The 18,352-nt window shown below is 47.3% G+C and overlaps 1 protein-coding gene across 1 annotated transcript in view; it reads right to left on the reverse strand.

Annotated features, from left to right (window-relative positions):
* Positions 1–1,415: 1,415 nt before the first annotated feature.
* The window catches only part of adgrv1 (adhesion G protein-coupled receptor V1), a 230,300-nt gene continuing 213,363 nt past the window's right edge, over positions 1,416–18,352 (reverse strand). The window contains 3 exon segments of the mRNA XM_046350008.1: positions 1,416–1,904; positions 6,583–6,760; positions 9,850–10,035. Coding sequence (XP_046205964.1) covers positions 1,786–1,904; positions 6,583–6,760; positions 9,850–10,035 — 483 coding nt within the window. The 3' untranslated portion in view covers positions 1,416–1,785.

The raw sequence follows: 18,352 nt of genomic DNA on the forward strand, positions 1-18,352 counted from the left end.
TGAGACCAGGAGGTGAGGCTCGAATAAGGCAGAAACAAAATATCCCAATGTGCTCTATTCTCCGTTACGTCTGCTAAGAAAGCCAGCGAAACCAGACCCAGCACTTACTCCCAGTTGAGACGCATCCAGGAACCCTCTTTGTTTCCTACAAATATGAACAGAGTGGCAGATGAATAGGTCTTAGCTTTCAATGTGTGGAATGTGGAGCCTCCAACCTTGTTGCCCTTCATACATAAATTCCGTCAGCAACATAGAGGGAGTTTAGACTCCACAACCCTTTTGTAATGCATTTCCATTAGAGCTCCAGACCTGAACTACTAGTCACTGGTAATGGCTTGTTTTTCTTGTAATGAAATAGCAGTAGTAGTAGCATCATAACAGGCAGGCTACAGTCCTTCCAATGTTTGTCTGGAACTGGAAGCTCATTAACTAAATGAATAAGGGGTAGGTCATCTCTGGAGAGCATATTAGCTGCTGTTCTTAGTGTCAAACAATCCAGATTGACTACATTCATATTATGTTAGTAATTCTCCCTCTGTCTCTCAGCTTTGCCCCCCCCAAAAAACTTGTTTCTATTCTATCCATTAACCAAATCTATCAATTTTTGAGGTCAGAGTTTAGGGGTCAGGGTCAAGTAACCACTGAGATTACAGTTCCAAGCTGAAAAGTGAACACAGTGGGCTCCCGAGTGAACACATTGGGCTCACGAGTGGTGCAGCGGTCTAAGGCACTGCATCTCAGTACAAGAGCTGTCACTATAGTCCCTGGTTCAAATCCAGGCGGTATCATATGTGGCACTAATTGGGAGTCCAACAGGGCTGTGCACAATTGGCCCAGCATCATCTGAGGCAGGCTGTCATTGTAAATAAGAACTAGTTCTTAACTGACTTGCCTAGTTAAGTGCACACACTGCTGGCTCTCACTTTGCAGATGAAACGGGCTCCTTTTTGTCATTTTAGTTTGGCTAATTGAATTTGTTATCTGAACTGCCAGTTGCCATAGAACTTTTGAAGTGATGTAACGTGTTTGACCTTGTATCCTGATCGTGTACATGCGGCACATGTACAGGTTTGACACACTTCAGTTCATCTACAGGCTCAATATGAACTTTCACACTCCACATTCATACTCCATATTTCCACCTCCCGCCGCGTTTGCAGACCCAAGCAGAAATGTTCAGACCTGATCTCCCGGGACCAGATTGCTCAGACTGTGTAGAACAAGTTTGTGAAATTCCCCCAGGAGACTGCATGCATTCACAGTGTCCTCTAGTCTGACCCGACAGCGACTCAGCAATTCCACATCCTGCGTTATGCAACTCTCACACAAGCTCTCCTCTCTTTATGCCCAACTGTTGACAGACCATAGACTGCTGCCAGCCGCTCCAAACGCAATCACAGGCGGACAAATTGAATCAAGACAGCCCAATGTAAAATAGCTGTTGAATTATTTATTAACAATGTTACACAAACCTTAGCAGCAGGTTTGAGGGTGCTGGCTCGTGTCCTAAAAACTTTACAAAATGTTTTACATCCAAGGAGAGATAAAAATCAGCTTCACAAACTCCATCAAGGACTTTCACAAATTAATTTAGTAAAACATGTATATACTCATATATAAAAACAGACATACAAACATCACCGGGTTTCATGATATCAAACAGCTAACGAAAAAACTACAACTTTTCTATAACAAAAAAAAAATTGGGGATGTTTTAGTGCAAAGGCAGTAGAAATATAAAAATACTGTTGTGTTTTTCTCTGTGGTATAAAAAAACGTGGGAGGTTAAAGGTGTGTGTCGGCGATGGGAATGCGTCTTAGTTCAACGATCTGGGATGGGGCCGTACTCCCACCATCATGGCTCCCGTGGATCGACTCGTTGTCGCTCAGGTTAAGGCCAGATCCTAACAGGGAGAGAGAAAGACAGCAGACATGTCAATCAGCACCCTATTCCCTAGTGCACTACTTTTGACCAGGGCCCAATAAGAAGTACACTATTAAAGATGCAGTCCAGGATGTTAAGCACAACAAATTTGTAACATATTGTTTGAACTGGATTCGTAACATATCCTATCAATTCCGGGGGTATCATCGGATGGGGCCACAGTGTCTCCTGACCCCTCCTGTCTCAGCGTCCAGAATTTATGCTGCAGTAGTTTATGTGTCGGGGGGCTAGGGTCAGTCTCTTATACCTGGAGTATTTATCCTGTCTTATCTGGTGTCCTGTGTGAATTTAAGTATGCTCTCTCTAATTTTATTTCTTTCTTTCTCACGGAGGACCTGAGCTCTAGGACCATGCCTCAAGACTACCTGGCACTCCTTGCTGTCCCCAGTCCACCTGGCCGTGCTGCTGCTCTAGTTTCAACTGTTCTGCCTGCAGCTATGGAACCCTGACCTGTTCACAGGACGTGCTACCTGTCCCATACCTGCTGTTTCAACTCTCTGATCGGCTATGAATAGCCAACTGACATTTACTCCTGAGGTGCTGACCTGTTGCACCCTCGACAACTACATGCTGGTCATTGAAGAAACATTTGAACATCTTGGCCATGTTCTGTTTTAATCTCCACCTGGCACAGCCATAAGAGCACTGGCCACCCGTCATAGCCTGGTTCCTCTCTAGGTTTCTTCCTAGGTTTTGGCTTTTCTAGGGAGTTTTTCCTAGCCACCGTGCTTCTACACCTGCATTGCTTGCTGCTTGGGGTTTTAGGCTGGGTTTCTGTTACAGCACATTCAGATATCAGCTGATCTAAGGAGGGCTATATAAATACATTTAATTTGATTTGATGTAGCACACAAAAAAACAAGAGACCTGTTTTGTCTCGTGAGCACCACTTTCAAAACCACAGGCTGAAATTATACAAAAGTTCTGGACCATCACTTTAAGGGAATAATAGGTTGACATTTGGGATGAACACAATGTGGTGTAATCCAAAGAACAGAACGACCTCCAGATTACCTGCGGAGTTTTTTCAATAGTCATTTTTTGGCAGTCAATTACAGTGTACTCGGGAAGAATTCAGAATCCCTTTTCCACATTTTGTTACATTACAGCCTTATTCTTAAATGTTGTAAAAATAAAAACACTTCAATCTACACACAATAACCCATAATAATTTTGCAAATGTTTTAAAAATAAAAAACTGAAATATCACATTAACTTAAGTCTTCAGACCCTTTACTCAGTACTTTGTTGAAGCACCTTTGGCAGCAATTACAGCATTGAGTCTTCTTTGGTATGACACGACAAGCTTGGCACTCCTGTATTTGGGGAGTTCCTCCCATTCTTCTCTGCAGATACTCTCAAGGACATTGAGACTTGTCCCGAATCCCCTCCTGCATTGTCTTGGCTGTGTGCTTAGGGTCGTTGTCCTGTTGGAAGGTGAACCTTCGCCCCAATCTGAGGTCCTGAGTGCTCTGGAGCAGGTTTTCATCAAGGATCTCTCTGTACTTTGCTCCGTTCATCTTTCCCTCGATCCTGACTAGTCTCCCAGTCACTGCTGCTGAAAAACATCCCCACAGCATGATGCTGCCACCACCATCCTTCACCGTAGATGGTGAATGGTGTCAGGTTTCCTCCAGACGTAACACTTGGCATTTGGCATTCAGGCCAAAGAGTTCAATTGTTGCTTCATCAGACCAGAGAATATTTAGGTGCCTTTTGGCAAACTCCAAGCGGGCTGTCGTGCTTTTTTACTGAGGAGTGGTTTCCGTCTGGCCACTCTACCATAAAGGCCTGATTGGTGGAGTGCTGCAGAGATGGCTGTCCTTCTAGGAGGTTCTCCCATCTCCACAGAGGAACTCTAGAGCTCTGTCAGAATGACTATCGGGTTTTTGGTCACCTCCCTGACCAAAGCCCTTCTCCCCTGAGCTGCTCAGTTTGGCCGGGTGGCCAGCACTAGGAGTCTTGGTGGTTCCAAACTTCTTCCATTTAAAAATGATGGAGGCCACTGTGTTCTTGGGGACCTTCAATGCAGCAGACATTTTTTGGTACTCTTCCCCAGATCTGTGCCTCGACACAATCCTGTCTCAGAGCTCCACCGACAACTCCTTCGACCTCATGGCTTGGTTTTTGCTCTGACATGCACTGTCAACTGTGAGACCTTATATAGACAGGTATGTCTTTCCAAATCATGTCCAATCAATTGAATTTACCACAGGTGGACTCCAATCAAGTTGTAGAAACTTCTCAAGGATGATCAATAGAAACAGGATTCACCTGTTTCGCTTTGTCATTGTGGGGTATTGTGTGTAGATTGCTGAGATGTGTTTATTTTTGGAACGTAACAAAATGTGTAAAAGTCTGGTCTGAATACTTTCAGAAGGGACTGTACAGTAAAAGCAGGGCATTAAGGACAACCAGTGGGACGGTATAAGTTAACGATTCACCCTTTAAGAGCCTAATGAGTGTGCTGCTACTGATTTTACTGCCTGACTGACTAATTGACTGGCCTATTATGTAAAACCTCATTCTAGACTTCCCTTCTATCTCCCTGACCTCTGCCTGCACCTGAGGGAGGTCTAGGGTAGATATGAAGAAGGTTATCGGTTGAGTGTGGCAACATAAGGCCGGCCACGTAGAGAGGTAGAGGTCAGAAATACACGCCAAGAGGGAGGCGGGAAGGGGGACGGTTACAACACAGGCCAGGAGAAATGCTATAACACAGCATTTCCTTGTCCAAGTCCTTGCTTTGGATGTAGCTAGGATTAAACATCTTGTACAACCTTGACGAAAGTAAGTAGCAGGAGCGCTTCAGGTATTCCACAACAACCACAAGTAATGGACTTAGCAGATATTTGTGGTTATAATTGTTCCTTTATGCTTTTCAATCCTGTTCACCTACAGAATTCATCTTCCCCGATGTCGTTTTAACAATAAGAGAGCCGTGAATGCCACCCCATTCGTAAACGTGTTCAACCTGAGGCTGAATGATGGGGTGTACAGTTGGGTGATAGAGAGGTGAAGGCAAGGCCAGTGAAATGCGGACTCATCTTCCATAACGACTATAGCTGACGCGGGCACGCACGTGCGCGCACACACATTATACACAAACACACACACTACACGTTAAAGACAGCTGAAGAAGAGTTGGCGCTCTCCTCTCCCCGAGGCTTTTATTTACGGTAACATTACCCCCTCTAGCCAATCCCCTCTCATTAACACCTCTGACTAACTCCAAGTCCGCCAGGGACTTTTAATTTAGCGTGGCCACGGCGATAGACATGTGTTTTCCGGAGAGTGGATACTGGCGTGTATTCTCTGAACTCGCCCAGGGACCCGGTTAGCACTAAAATGCCAGATTAACCTCTGTGTTGCACGGGGCCCTTCAGAGGCCACTCAATCAAGGGCCCGGTGGGGCCATCACGAGGTGGGGTCAAAGCCCAGGTGGAGTTCTTTCCATGATATGGACACCTTGGTTATCAGGCCTGACTGGGAAATAAGGTAAGGCGCATGACACGTCTCTTCCGATGGGGTGTATTTCTATAAACAGAAATCTTCATGGGTGAGAGAAGGTTCATGGAAATATCATGTGTCCTGTCTAAAGAATCCAACTACAGTGAATCTAGTAGCGATGTAGAGTGAAGAGACATATCAAATCTAAACCGGTATGATGATGTTATGCTGTGACAATAATAATGATGATAACAGCAAACGTGACATGACGCTCTCACAGCACTGCCATCTTGGTCCACTTTAACGTTACAAAAGAACATGACATCACTATTCGATTCGATCACGATTCCTCTGTGATTTGAGAATGGGAGTGTGGAGCGTTGGTATATCAGCCGGCAGTAAGACCCCAAATCTCATTAAACATTGATGACTGAGGAGAAATGGTTCCTACAGCCGCAAGACAGGGTTCGCTGAGGACTGACCGAGCAGGGCCAGCAGTAATGGCTGCCATGGGACGCGTACACACCAGGCCTCCATACACACCCATGCGTATGTACATGCACACGTTCAAATGCGCACACACCAAAACACACAAATGTCAGAAAACCATATGTGAGTCCCAGTAAGCGGTGTGCAACTAGCTGCAGGGAAGTCGGGCGCAGGAGAGCAGAAATGGGTAACAACTGGAGCACTATAATAATGCAAAAAACAAGCTGCACCCAGAACAACAAAATACAGGTAAAATAACACGTCGCAATACCAGTCAGAAGTGCACATACAGACATTGGGGGAACAGAGGATTATATACACGACAAGTAATGAGGGAATGTAAACCAGGTGTGTGGGAAAACAAGACAAAACAAATGGAAAATGAAAGGTGGATCGGCGATGGCTAGAAGACCGGCGACGTCGACCTCCGAACGCCGCCTGAACAAGGAGAGGAACAGACTTCGGCGGAATAAAATGTGATTTGTTTGTATACTGACTCATCGCCGTATCCACTTCTCCCTCAACACCATTATAGTGTTGATGAGTAGAACACAGAGTTTCTGCTGACCGTATGACCTGATTAGGAAAAACTCTGGGCTCTAAATTTCTCCCTGTTACTTACAAAGTGCACTTCTAAAGTAGTGCACTACTACAGGGAATAGGGCGGCATTTGGGACGCAGCCCAAAGTGATTCTTACCAGTCTTTAAGGCAAATATGAGGTCGTCAAACTCCTGGGACTCCTCGTCGGCCACTAGGTTGTCGTTGATGAAGCCTCCTCCGTCGGTGGTGTAGGTCCCACTCTGAGGGCTCTGCTTAAACACACTGCTGGGCTGACTGCCCGGACGCAGGGACGCACGCTCCCAGTCCGCGGACACCTGCAACACACACACACACACACACATAAAAACGCAAATATGCACTCACATACACACGTACATGCACACGCGTGCACACGCATGCACACGCACACACACACACACAAAGCTTATCTTTACAGACTATATACGGCACTAACAAAGACAGCCACTGTCCAACACGTTGAAATGACACTGATCAGAGGGCATATATTATGTCAGGGTTACATTTCTAGAGTGCTTCGTATGAGCTAAAATGTACAGTATTTAGAGTGCACAGTGGGTATCCTTATGTATTTGCAGAAACAACACAAACCAGAGACGTGCACGTAAAGGGGGGAACTAAATCTCCGTGATTAATGCAATGACAAAAACCAGTCCCATTCTGGCAGGGAGTCAGCTCAGGACAGCAGAGAATGGGCCTGTCAGCCGTGTAATCACATCTTAGACATGGAGGGCCACGCAGAGTTTATGTTGTCAAAGCTCCCCAAAGGGGTTAACGCAGGACGAAGGCTCATGTGGGGGTTAAGGGGTGAGAGGGAGGTCGCCGGCTCTGGGTCTCATACAAAATCAGTCTCAAATATGCAAATATTGCACTGAACCTGCTGCACTGATGAATCCTTTTTCTTCAGAGAGAGAGGAAGAGGGGGAGGGAGATAAATAAAAAGGGAGAGAGGGGTGACAGAGGGGGCACGAGAGAGAGAGAGAGAGGGGTGACAGAGGGGGCACGAGAGAGAGAGAGAGGGGGGCACGAGAGAGAGAGAGAGAGGGGGGCACGAGAGAGAGAGAGAGAGGGGTGCACGAGAGAGACGAGGGGCACGAGAGAGGTGACAGAGAGGGGCACGAGAGAGAGAGAGAGAGAGAGAGAGAGAGAGAGAGAGAGAGAGAGAGAGAGAGAGAGAGAGAGAGAGAGAGAGAGAGAGAGAGAGAGACAGAGAGAGACAGAGAGAGAGAGACAGAGAGAGAGAGAGACAGAGAGACACAGAGAGAGAGAGAGAGAGAGAGAGAGAGAGAGAGAGAGAGAGAGAGAGAGAGAGAGACCCAGATAGTTCCCAGGGCTAATCACTGGATGAGTGGTGATGGGAATAGAGAGTTCAGCACCATCACAGACAATCAGCTAGTCATGAGAACTGGCACATTGTGTACATAGCTAAGATGTTTCACTTGGCTAAGCAATCTTGTGTGGTTTCCACCACAAAAGAGACGGGATGTTTTTCAGCACACAGTATGTGTCCAGGTAGTAATATAACCCATCACTGGACAACTATCCCTGTCCTCTCATACATACCAAATGACGCCATCCAAGGCACAGACAGGGAATTATTGCGTTGTGGAAAGAATCCTTATGGAATCTAATTTTCCCTTAGTCTGAGTTTTCCAGGAAACAAAGTTTCACCAGCCTCCCTCCCTCTCTCCCTCAGTGAATGACAGACAGGTGTAATAGCCTCTCACAGTGTTTCTTAATCCTGGTCCTGGGGACCTAAAGGGGTGCACATTTTACTTTTTGCCCTAGCACTATACAGCTGATTCATAAGATCAACATATCAACAGCCAGCCAGCCAGACAGACATACATAATAGCCTATCTGAACAGGCCTGTAATTAATGACAGACAGACAGACAGACAGACAGACAGACAGACAGACAGACAGACAGACAGACAGACAGACAGACAGACAGACAGACAGACAGACAGACAGACAGACAGACAGACAGACAGACAGACAGACAGACAGACAGACAGACAGACAGACAGACAGACAGACAGACAGACAGACAGACAGACAGACAGACAGACAGACAGACAGACAGACAGACAGACAGACAGACAGACAGACAGACAGACAGACAGACAGACAGACAGACAGACAGACAGACAGACAGACAGACAGACAGACAGACAGACAGACAGACAGACAGACAGACAGACAGACAGACAGACAGACAGACAGACAGACAGACAGACAGACAGACAGACAGACAGACAGACAGACAGACAGACAGACAGACAGACAGACAGACAGACAGACAGACAGACAGACAGACAGACAGACAGACAGACAGACAGACAGACAGACAGACAGACAGACAGACAGACAGACAGACAGACAGACAGACAGACAGACAGACAGGTGTAATAGCCTAATCTGAACAGGCCTGTAATGACAGACAGACAGCGTGGTGTAATAGCCTGTAATTGGTACAGTGTCCAGCCACCATTTACCATATCCACTCTGAAGGGGGCTGACACCTCCCATGTACCAATCCCCTTCGCACCCCTTTCTCCTCCCCTCTCCATTTTCTCTCTAACCCCCCCCCCATCTCCTCTTCAGTGTAACTCCTTATAGGGTGTCCAGCAGAGCTGTGACAGAGCAGGGGATGCATGGACTGGGCCTGGGGAGTATGTAGGCTTAGTTCTAGGGTAAGGTGGGCTACTAGTTGAGGAGAGGAGAACACTTCTCTGCATGGCAGATCTCACACACACACGTTACTGTTAGCGTAATTGCGGGATAGCTGACTCAAGTCACTGTGAACAAACAGAAAGTGTGGAGGGACACGCTGTGTTTCCCCGAGGATCCGCTGACAAGGGTGTGAGTGAGGAGAGGACTGGTCAAACCGAGCCCTGGGAACGAGGTCATGGGAGAGAGAGAGAGAGGGATTGGGACTGGGGAAGGGGTTGAGGTAAGGGCTTTAGAGTAAGGGCACTGGGCAGGGGAGAGAGAGAGAGAGGGGGATGGGACTGGGGAAGGGGTTGAGGTAAGGGCTTTAGAGTAAGGGCACTGGGCAGGGGAGAGAGAGAGGGGGATGGGACTGGGGAAGGGGTTGAGGTAAGGGCTTTAGAGTAAGGGCATCGGGGCAGGAGAGAGAGAGAGGGGGATGGGACTGGGGAAGGGGTTGAGGTAAGGGCTTTAGAGGAAGGGCACCGGGCAGGGGAGAGAGAGAGAGAGAGCGTTATGGGGGGTAAGGGTGACGCAGTCAGTCAGTCAGTAAGTTGGGGACTTATGGGGATAGAACAGGGCTCCTCCTAACCCTTCTATAGTTTTTTCTCCTTAGTTTCCTGAAGTAAGGGAGGGAAAGATGGCAGGGTGTGTGTGTGTGTGTGTGGGTTACCTCCTCCATGGCGCTGATGAGGTTCTGGGTGGACTTGTTGATCTCCGCCCCTATGGTGGCGGCACCCCCGCTCTGGTAGGTGGAGTCTGGGCTGCCGTGGCCGTTCATCTCCACTGTGTAGCTGGCCTTGGATGGCCAACACAGCTGGTTGTGCATCAGGAAGTACACCGCAAACACGTACAGGCCCTGGCAAGCAGAGGGTAAAGATAAAAAATGTGGCACCTCCATTGCAATTCAAAATGATTTGACCCTGCCAGGCACATCACGAATTGAACCTACACACAAAAGAAAAAGGAGAGCGGGCTTAAATTGTTTCTCGATAGCGTGTCGTTCTCCCCATTGCACTCCGAGAAGTGCATTTATCTTGAACGGCTCCACACAAAGCAGAGCAGCACGTCCCGTATGGGCAAAGTTTGGATTGATCGAGAATGGTAGAAGTGGCAAGACGTCGTCCCTTGGACATGACATCACTGTCAGTCAGCAGCATCCTGATCTGGTATCTCTATCACATCCTCTGTGTCATCAGACAGGCCAGTGTGAATTACTCCAGCACGTTCCTCTGTGAAATATCACAGTCCCGGCAGACATCTCACAACACCAGGCGGGCAGGAGGGGATGACGGCAACCATAGACAGAGATGGAGTGATGCACTGCACTGCAAATACAGTATTACCGCACGCACGCACGCACGCACGCACACACACACACACACCACCAAGCGATCTAGCATGAAGTTCATCAAAACTGGGACTTAAATTAAACCAATTGCAATCTCTCCACGTCAGCAAAGCTCATGCTCCTGTTTCACCAGCGGCCTATTGATCTTAACAGACAGGCAGTTTCGTCCGGCTCAGGGAGAGGAAAGCCACTCAACACAAAAGCTCCCTATGTAGATACAAATGTGTGGAAATCATTACATTTTCCTTGGAACCCTGACATTGAAAGGGACAAACTGTAATGGATACGAGATGCGATGGGACGAAGGGGAACAGGCTTAGTACACGACCTGTTTATTGGTGCACTGTAAATAGGGAACATGAGCTTCTATCTGGGGAAAAAGCACACATATGGGAATGGACACAGGACACCCACAACAATCACTCAGAGTGCCTTTATAGCCTGAGCGGAGTGTGTGTGTATGTGGTGTGAGGGTGGTGTGTGTGTGTACATGAGTGTGTGCGCGCGTGTGCGCGCGTGTGCGCGTGTGGAGCAGCCACTATCAGTAGTCTCTGATAGAGTGAGAGCGGCCCCATCCTGACAGTCTTCAGGGCGATTAGCACACGCCGTTTAAGGACCAGCCTGAGCCAGCGCGGCCCGAGGAACACGCTTTATTACCCACAGGCTGTTATGTAAGTGTTCCCTGCTCTGGGGACTTGACGTGTGTGTGTGCGTGCGTGTGCATGTGCATGCGCGTGTGTGTGTGTGTGTGAGACAAAGAGAGGGAGAGTGTTACTACAGGAGGTTAGGTCACGGCCCCTACACCACCATGAGAACCATTGGCTCTGTCATAACCTCACATGGTCTCTCTTATCATTGCTATGCAGACGACACACAATTAATCTTCTCCTTTCCCCCTTCTGATGACCAGGTGGCGAATCGCATCTCTGCATGTCTGGCAGACATATCAGTGTGGATGACGGATCACCACCTCAAGCTGAACCTCGGCAAGACGGAGCTGCTCTTCCTCCCGGGGAAGGACTGCCCGTTCCATGATCTCGCCATCACGGTTGACAACTCCATTGTGTCCTCCTCCCAGAGCGCCAAGAACCTTGGCGTGATCCTGGACAACACCCTGTCGTTCTCAACCAACATCAAGGCGGTGGCCCGTTCCTGTAGGTTCATGCTCTACAACATCCGCAGAGTACGACCCTGCCTCACACAGGAAGCGGCGCAGGTCCTAATCCAGGCACTTGTCATCTCCCGTCTGGATTACTGCAACTCGCTGTTGGCTGGGCTCCCTGCCTGTGCCATTAAACCCCTTCAACTCATCCAGAACGCCGCAGCCCATCTGGTGTTCAACCTTCCCAAGTTCTCTCACGTCACCCCGCTCCTCCGTTCTCTCCACTGGCTTCCAGTTGAAGCTAGCATCCGCTACAAGACCATGGTGCTTGCCTACGGAGCTGTGAGGGGAACGGCACCTCAGTACCTCCAGGCTCTGATCAGGCCCTACACCCAAACAAGGGCACTGCGTTCATCCACCTCTGGCCTGCTCGCCTCCCTACCACTGAGGAAGTACAGCTCCCGCTCAGCCCAGTCAAAACTGTTCGCTGCCCTGGCCCCCCAATGGTGGAACAAACTCCCTCACGACGCCAGGACAGCGGAGTCAATCACCACCTTCCGGAGACACCTGAAACCCCACCTCTTTAAGGAATACCTAGGATAGGATAAGTAATCCCTCTCACCCCACCCCCCCTAAGTTTTAGATGCACTATTGTTAAGTGACTGTCCCACTGGATGTCATAAGGTGAATGCACCAATTTGTAAGTCGCTCTGGATAAGAGCGTCTGCTAAATGACTTAAATGTAAATGTAAATGTAAATGTAGAACCAGGGAGGGAGGAGAGAAGAACACAAGAGGTACAAAGAGGCACAGCGCTAACCAGCTAGCTAGCTAGGGGGAGAATGCTTTCAGTCGAAAATGAACAAGACAGATAGAAATAAATTGAAAGGAGAGAAGAAAACAGAGAAACAGAGAGGTGATCTAGATGGGCAACAGAAAGAGATCAAATGAATACGAAAGTAGAGAGAAATTATAATACATGGACATCATAGCTCTTAGACCACTGGGCCTATCCCTCCTATACCATGTCTCCTAGCAACGTGTGCTGGGTTGAATTCGATGAGGAGGCTGCTACTTCTGCACTATCAACTCATCTCCAGCGACAGGGCTCGTTGCAATGAAGAGCAGTCTATTTATAGTCCGCTGTGCGGCCCAATCAGGAAGTGCGGGGGTAAATGTAATTCTGTGGTGGGTGCCTGGCGTCTTTCATTGCTCAAAGAAAGAAAGGGGGGCTGTTTGTTTGTGAGCTACTAGTGTACAAGCCCATTTACTGGCAGAGGGGCGGACACAAATCAAATCAAATCAAAGTTTACAGTGCTGCTGTGATTGGATTATTCTTCTATAAATTCGGGACAAGTTCAGCCGGATCTAATGCAGATGCTGCCCTAGACAACCCCTCGACAAGCAATATGTCAGAAGAGAGAAAGAAATAGAGAGAGAGAGAAATAGAGAGAGAGAGAGAGAAATAGAGAGAGAAATAGAGAGAAAGAGAGAGAGAGAGAGACAGAGAGAGAGAAGCAAAAAAGCCTTGCATACACCAACTCTGGGTTCCATCTATATTGATAGACTCCAACAGTAATGCCCCTGTCTGTCTGTCTGTGTGGAGTGCTGAGAGGAAGCCAGCTAAATCTATGGTTGTACTGAATAACGTGCTGGGGCACAGAGGTTGCTCTACTCTAAAAACACTGAGACCAATACTTGGCAACTAGTAGTATATGTCTATGTTCCAAATGGCACCCTATGGGCCCTGGTAAAAAGTAGTGCACTATACAGTACCATTTTGGACACGGCCTGTGTTTTATAGACACAGACAAAGTTATGTACTTGTTATGTAATTTGTAAGTCACTGTAATTGACCTCAAGGGAAACGTGTCTGTTAGCCCTTGTCTGCGTCCCAAATGGCACCCTATTCCCTGTATAGGGCACTACTACTTCTCTATACAGGACACTTCATCTTATGGGCTCTGGTCGAGTAGAGCACTATATAGGGAGAGTGAACAGCTTGGAGATGTGGCAAATCCTTTCCTCCCTGAGTCATCATACAAACGCAGCAACTGCTCTGTACTGGGAGACGGTGGCCCATCCAAGTTGACAGCTGGAGCTAGGTGCTGGATATAGGGGCGGCAGGGTCGCCTAGTGGTTAGAGCGTTCGACTAGTAACCGAAAGGTTGCAAGTTCAGATCCCCAAACTGACCAGGTAAAAATCTGTCGTTCTGCCCCGGAACAGGCAGTTAACCCACTGTTCCTAGGCCGCCATTGAAAATAAGAATTTGTTCTTAAAGTCAGTTAGCCGATGGTATCACACTAGATGTGATGGGATGCGTCGGAGGATGTCTGCCCCATGGAAGGCAAGATATCCGAGAACGTACATTACTGAAAAGCAACACAATCAGGGATACAACTCGGATCAACAACTTAAACATCGGCTATCTTGACCCTTAGGATCCAGACTTAAAATTCTGCGGTGCAAAAAAAAGAGAATCATGCCGGATCCAACCAGTTACCAGTTCCACTTCCATAAATTGAATACGGTGCAAAGTCTTCTCTGTAATAGGCTGTGTGCCAAGCGGCACCTTATTCCCTGTGCAGTGCGATACTTGGTCCTGCGGACATACAGCACTTTGGGACACAGACATTTACTGTACATCCCCCCTGATGGTTGCCTTCATGTACAGCTGTCCTTTGAGGTTGCCTGGAAGCTCCAGAGCAGCGCTAACTAACCACTAAGCAGGACGTATGAAATATAGCACACTGGAGCCAGCTGGTTGACGGCTGCTGTGGTTCCCGAGCTGCAAGCCTAAATCATAAAGTAAATAGCATTGAGAGAGTCTATATAGTTGAAATGAATGCATAGAATCCACCTTCCGGGCGTGGGCGCATACACGCACGCGTGCATGTACACACTGAGCTGAGCGCGAGCCCACTCTAACATCTGCACTTGTTTAATGGTTTTTCAGCAATTAGCCCGAAGTGAGCAGCACCATTAAACAGCCTTTTACAGTCAGGGCAACAGCCACACTAACAACAATAACAACATGGAAAATTCTCCTCATGGAAAATGTACCGCATGAGCGAGATCATACAAAACAACCTGAAAGAGCATCCAAGCGCAAACTGTGCCACTGAAGAGAGGCACATAAGCAGCTGGAGTAACAAATAGCCACAAGAACGCCAGAAAGTGACATAATGTGCTCAGATATTATGCCAACTCAGCAAGTAAATGAATTGAAATGGAGCCTTTCCGAGATTTCGTAGACGGTCCGAGGTGGTTTGAGACACCAAAAACAGAAAACCTCAATCGGAGGATTTGTTATCCAGCCATACATCTATAATAAACCTCACTCCGTGCAACGTAGACCAATGTGACTATACTTTAAATCCCAATCATATGAATGCATTATGGTTCGCAACATCTACGGTCGTCTCTATTAATGTTCATTAGTGGTGATGACGTGGTACTAATGGCCGTGTCACGACACAAAGGTCAGCGCTCTCTTCTCCAAGCTCCTCGTCTCCCCACCAAAGTCTTTTTTTTTGCTCCATAAACGCAGACTCTCAAGGCAGAACAATTGTCCCTTAATCGTGTTATGGCCGAAAGAGGCAGCAACAGCTTCATAAACAGCCTGGTGCAGGCATCAATGGCAGAGAGCTGCAGCCGAAGCAACAGTGCTCGGGAAATCTAGGTCAGATGTGTTTGTTTAGAGCTAATCGATGGTCTCTGGTGCAGCTCTCCTTGGAAGCTCATTACCTGTAGAAAAGGGAACTGTCTGTTCCAGCGCAATTCTTCCTGTCTTACAGAGGACTCTCCCCGGAGACAACTGCGTATAGGCTGCTTCAGTCTTTACATCTGAGCCCAGGGCAATTGGAGGCTGTGGAGATTCTCTGGTTGAAAACAAAATCACTTTTCAACCGTGTTCTGCTCTTTCTCCCTAGGGATGATAGAGCTGATTATTTTAGAATTGTGATGGGGGGGGGAGGGTGGAAGGGGCTAGGGAGAGTCAAGGGAGAGAGATTCACTCATGAAAGACACTTCAGAGGCAACCAAAGGCCTTTCAGTTGGACTTTCTCTACACTTTCAGGGGATTCATCCTGTATTGGAACTTATAGCTGCAGGGGAATTTGTAAAAATACACCACATCACCAAAAGCATGTGGACACCTGCTCGTCAAACATCTCATTCCAAAATCATGGGCATTAATATGGAGTTGTCCCCCCTTTGCTGCTATAACAGCCACTAGATGTTGGAATATTAATGCGGGGACTAGCTTCCATTCAGCGACAAGAGCATTAGTGAGTTCGGGCACTGATGTTGGGCAATTAGGCCTGGCTCGCAGTCGGCGTTCCAATTCATCCCAAAGGTGTTTCGATGGAGTTGAGGTCAGGGCTCTGTGCAGGCCAGTCAAGTTCTTCCAAACTGATTTCAACAAACCAGTTCTGTATGGACCTCGCTTTGTGCACAGGGGCATTGTTATGCTGAAACAGGAAAGGGCCTTCCCCAAACTGTTGCTACAAAGTTGGAAGCACAGAATTGCCTAGAATGTCATTGTATGCTGTAGCGTTAATATTATCCTTCACTGGAACTAAGGGGCTAGCCCGAACCATGAAAAACAATCCCAGACCATTATTCCTCCTCCACCAAACTTTACAGTGGGCACTATGCATTCGGGCAGGAAGCGTTCTCCTGGCATCAGCCAAACCCAGATTAGTCTGTCGGACTTCCAGATGGTGAAGCATGATTCATCACCCCAGAAAACGCATTTCCACTGCTTCAAAGTCCAATGGCGGGGAGCTTTACATCACTCCAGCTGACGCTTGGCCTCGGAAACACATTTCATTAAGCTTCCGTCAAACAATTATTGTGCTGACGTTGCTTCCAGAGGCAGTTCGTAATTCGGTAGTTAGTATTACAACCGAGGACAGATTATTTTTACCCGCTACGCGCTTCAGCACTCGACGGTCCCGTTCTGTGAGCTTGTGTGGCCTACCACTGCCAGGCTGAGCCGTTGTTGCTCCCAGATGTTTCCACTTCAAAATAACAGCACTTACAGTTGACCGGGGACGCTCTAGCAGGGCAGAAATTTTACAAACTGACTCGTTGGAAAGGTGGCATCCTATGACGTACATGGCATGTGCTTATAGGTGTTGTGTTATCTCAGCTATTGTCATAATGACATCATGTCTGCACTCATTAAAGCCCCGGGTTGACTTTAGTGTGCTTCTGTCGTCTTTCACGTGCATACGCTACATATCACTAGGGTCCGGTGTGACACACTTAATGGACAGATGACGTCTTGAAGAAAGTGACAGCTAGCAGAGACATTCACAAGGACTGGCCTGAAAGAACCAATTATTCCACTGTCCAGTCCACTGCCTACCTAACTCAACCATTTGAATGCTTTTACAACATGTCCTTTTCAAATGATGCGGTTGCTTTATGAGTGAGGAATCTACCCTCAACTAGCAAGCAATAGCCCTTCGGAGGTCAGACAATGAAGTGGGGTTGAACAGTTCAAACATCTCCAACACATTGTCAGTTACGCAACCGTTTAAAAAAACGAGATATTCATGCTATTGGCTGTAGACTATACAGTCCTACGGAAATATCTGATGATATAGTTATCTCTCCTCTCTCTCACGCTCTCTGATATGCATTCCCACACTGTACTGAGAGTACTGAGAGAGTGGTCTGGCCTGGGCGATGTCACTCTTCGAAGATATGTTATCTGTGATAGCCTCCAAGAAGAGCTTTTCCACCCTGCCTGGGCCAGACATCAAAGGATGGCTTCAAAGTCCTCGAATACCCTTCACCACACACGCACTCATGCAAGCACACATCAAGACGCAAACACACATGCGCAAGCACACACACATCAAGGCACGCACACACATACACAATTATATATTATAAACATATTGAGGGATCAATATATAGTACAAGTGTGCCGACCTCCAAGGTCTCCAGAGGCTGAGCAACGATAGATAGAGGGAGGCTATTCTGAACTCACACACACTGACAAACAGAAACCGTAGGAGTGTTATTACGCCAATGTCTACAATCCAGGAAGTACTTGGTGCTCTGTAGTAACATTTACAAAACTAAATCAGGTTTCCCTCCAGTTTTGACTGCAATAGAGAGATTCAAGGCACTAGACAGTAAATCAAGGTTAGTGGAAATCACAGTGTTATGAACATTAGGGTTAGATTGACTCTACCGGGAGTTATCTTAACCCTCAAGAGAGTGATAAGATCCCTGGAGTCAGTGTTGATAACTGGAGTTGATTGGGACAGAGTACTTTGAACTCCATTAAGTGTAACCAGAGACAGAGTTCAATCTATGGAGTTATGCATAGATGTGGGAGGGGACTCATTGTCAATATTTCCCAGCATGCTCTGTTGCAGGTTGATTTTTTACAATTGTTTGTTTCAATATCTGTGTTTTCACACGTACATTCATTGTTTTTGATCTTACGCTACACAAAGAAAATAACATTTTATCTAAACTAACCCAATCCGTAAGGGTTTGGATTTATAGCAACCGTTAATGAGATAGATGTTCCAGTTAACATGGTGTAGTTCAGGGATGTTTTAAAAACTCAGTCAGGGTCTCAACTTACTGTTGCGAGTTCAAATAGTAGATTTCACAAGGTGCGATTTAGAGATTTGGTTGTGCACCAGCAGTTTTTCTCTTGTTTATGTCGGTCACTGACAGTCCGTCAATTAGCCC

Source organism: Oncorhynchus gorbuscha, linkage group LG05 (genome assembly GCF_021184085.1).
Source record: "Oncorhynchus gorbuscha isolate QuinsamMale2020 ecotype Even-year linkage group LG05, OgorEven_v1.0, whole genome shotgun sequence".
In the NCBI taxonomy this organism is placed as follows: Eukaryota; Metazoa; Chordata; class Actinopteri; order Salmoniformes; family Salmonidae; genus Oncorhynchus; species Oncorhynchus gorbuscha.